The following is a 1,824-nucleotide window of genomic DNA, read 5'->3' on the forward strand; positions in this document are numbered from 1 at the left end:
CGGCGCACCAGTCGCCCCTGGCCCCCAGCGCTCGCCCGGCAGGCGAGCCCAGGGCCCGACGTGTTTCTCCCTGGGGCTTGGAGCAGCGTTCCGGGTTTATAAAGTCGCGCTGAACTTTGGAAGAGTGTTTGGGACCACATTGAGAGCGCGGGCTTCAGACCCGCTCTCCTTCGTCCCTTAGCAGCAAAGTGCTTAAATGTGTGCTTTTGCTGTGCACACAGGAGAGCCCCGTTGAGAGCAGCGATTACTCACGGCTGGCAGTGCCAGTGCCGAGAGATGGCTTTAGGACTTGTTTGCACTGGAGATCACATTGCCAGTTTCCATGTTTGTGTCTTTACGTACCCTCCTCTGCCACTTCAGTAGATTTTATGTGGCCGTGAACTCCGGCTGTCCCTCCGCCGGAGCGGGGTGGCGTGGTGGGGGCTCAGCGGCAGCGTCCCGGCATTGGGCAGCTCTGCGGGACGGCTCCGTGGGACTGAGCTGTGTGTTCAGGCACTGCTCGTGGGGGCTGGATGTACTGGTCTGCAGGATCCGTTCTGGTGCTGTATTCCTGCGGGCTTTAAAAGAAATGGGAAAAGCTGCCAGTGATGTGACGCTGTTTAACAATGCAATTTATGATGGCTTTTTTATTTAGTTAACGCAGATAAAGAGGCTCTGCCAACTCGCACATCTGTATATGTTTTATGATTAATTATTCTGTATCCTGGAAACAAATGTTAAATGGAGACCTTGAGTTCTTTAAGAAGAGCTGAGAATTATTTGGATAGGATATTGCCCAGGATAGGTATTTCAGAGAGTCATTTTCTCTTTTTTGATTCGAGACTTTCTGAGGAAAGCAGCCTTGCCTGAGAAGCAGCTTTCTGCAGAGTGCTTCTGTCTCTGCAATGCATCTCCAGTAATATTTTGTTTATTCTAGCAAAGGGTGGAAGCTTTCCAGCTGGTCAGCATGCTTAGGAGAGACTTGAGACCTGATTCTTGGTTCTTCAGCTTTCTGGTGAGATTTACAGTAATTTTTATGATTTGAGTATTTGAGATAATATTAATGCTTTATATGAATGACAAAACATTCTCTCCAACAGGTTGGTAGTCTGTCCAGGAGTCTCTTTGCCTTTGCAGCCCTTGCCAAGAATCAGACTTCTAAAGGTGAGTATTTTTATCAGTACTTCTGTATGTTTTTACAAGCAATGATCAGCACACAGAAACAACGCATAAAAAGGTGTGCAGTGGCAGAAACAAAGGTGAAGAAACTTTTTCTGATACCCTGTTTTAGGCTTGAAATTGTATTTGCATAGGTAGGTATTTGCTTGGCTCACTGTGAAATCACTGTCTAAAACCAGCTGCTAGTCTTTGTGCCGCAGTAACTGCGAACAAAACAGATTATTTTGTGCTTGCAAATTGCATCTGCAAATACAGAAGCTGGTAGGGGCTGGGAAGTGGGGATAAAATGAGAAAATTTGCTCATACCTAACTGCTTTGAACAAGCTACCCTGAGGGCAATCCCTGGGCATACCACAGTGAGCTTTTTCTTTGGACTGAGCTCGGTTTTGCGTGTCCCACAGGAGCGAGCCCAGCTCCAGCCCGAGCCCAGTGGTTCAGTTTGTGAGCAGACTCGCAGCGGTCCCACATTTTAGGTCCAATATAGTCTGGACTTTTCTGTCACACTGTGCCCACTGGACACCCCGAGGGCTGGATACAGGAATGAGCTCCTGCCGTCAGCTCCTCCGGGGTGCAGCAGGCAGTGTTTGTGAGTGCGTGGGGATGCTGCAGGAGACTGACCCTGTAGCGTACATGGTTTGAAAGTTGGGTTGGAGAGGCTTTCTGTTT

The 1,824-nt window shown here is 48.7% G+C and overlaps 1 protein-coding gene across 1 annotated transcript in view; it reads left to right on the forward strand.

Moving 5' to 3' along the window:
• The first annotated feature begins 946 nt into the window (after positions 1-946).
• GPR144 (G protein-coupled receptor 144) overlaps positions 947-1,824 on the forward strand; it is a 23,967-nt gene continuing 23,089 nt past the window's right edge. Inside the window, exons 1-2 of the mRNA XM_009892360.1 lie at positions 947-994; positions 1,080-1,143. Of these exons, the coding sequence (XP_009890662.1) occupies positions 947-994; positions 1,080-1,143 (112 nt within the window). The remainder of the gene's footprint in view (positions 995-1,079; positions 1,144-1,824) is intronic.

The sequence above is a fragment of the Charadrius vociferus genome, unplaced genomic scaffold (genome assembly GCF_000708025.1).
Source record: "Charadrius vociferus isolate BGI_N301 unplaced genomic scaffold, ASM70802v2 scaffold549, whole genome shotgun sequence".
NCBI classification, from domain to species: domain Eukaryota; kingdom Metazoa; phylum Chordata; class Aves; order Charadriiformes; family Charadriidae; genus Charadrius; species Charadrius vociferus.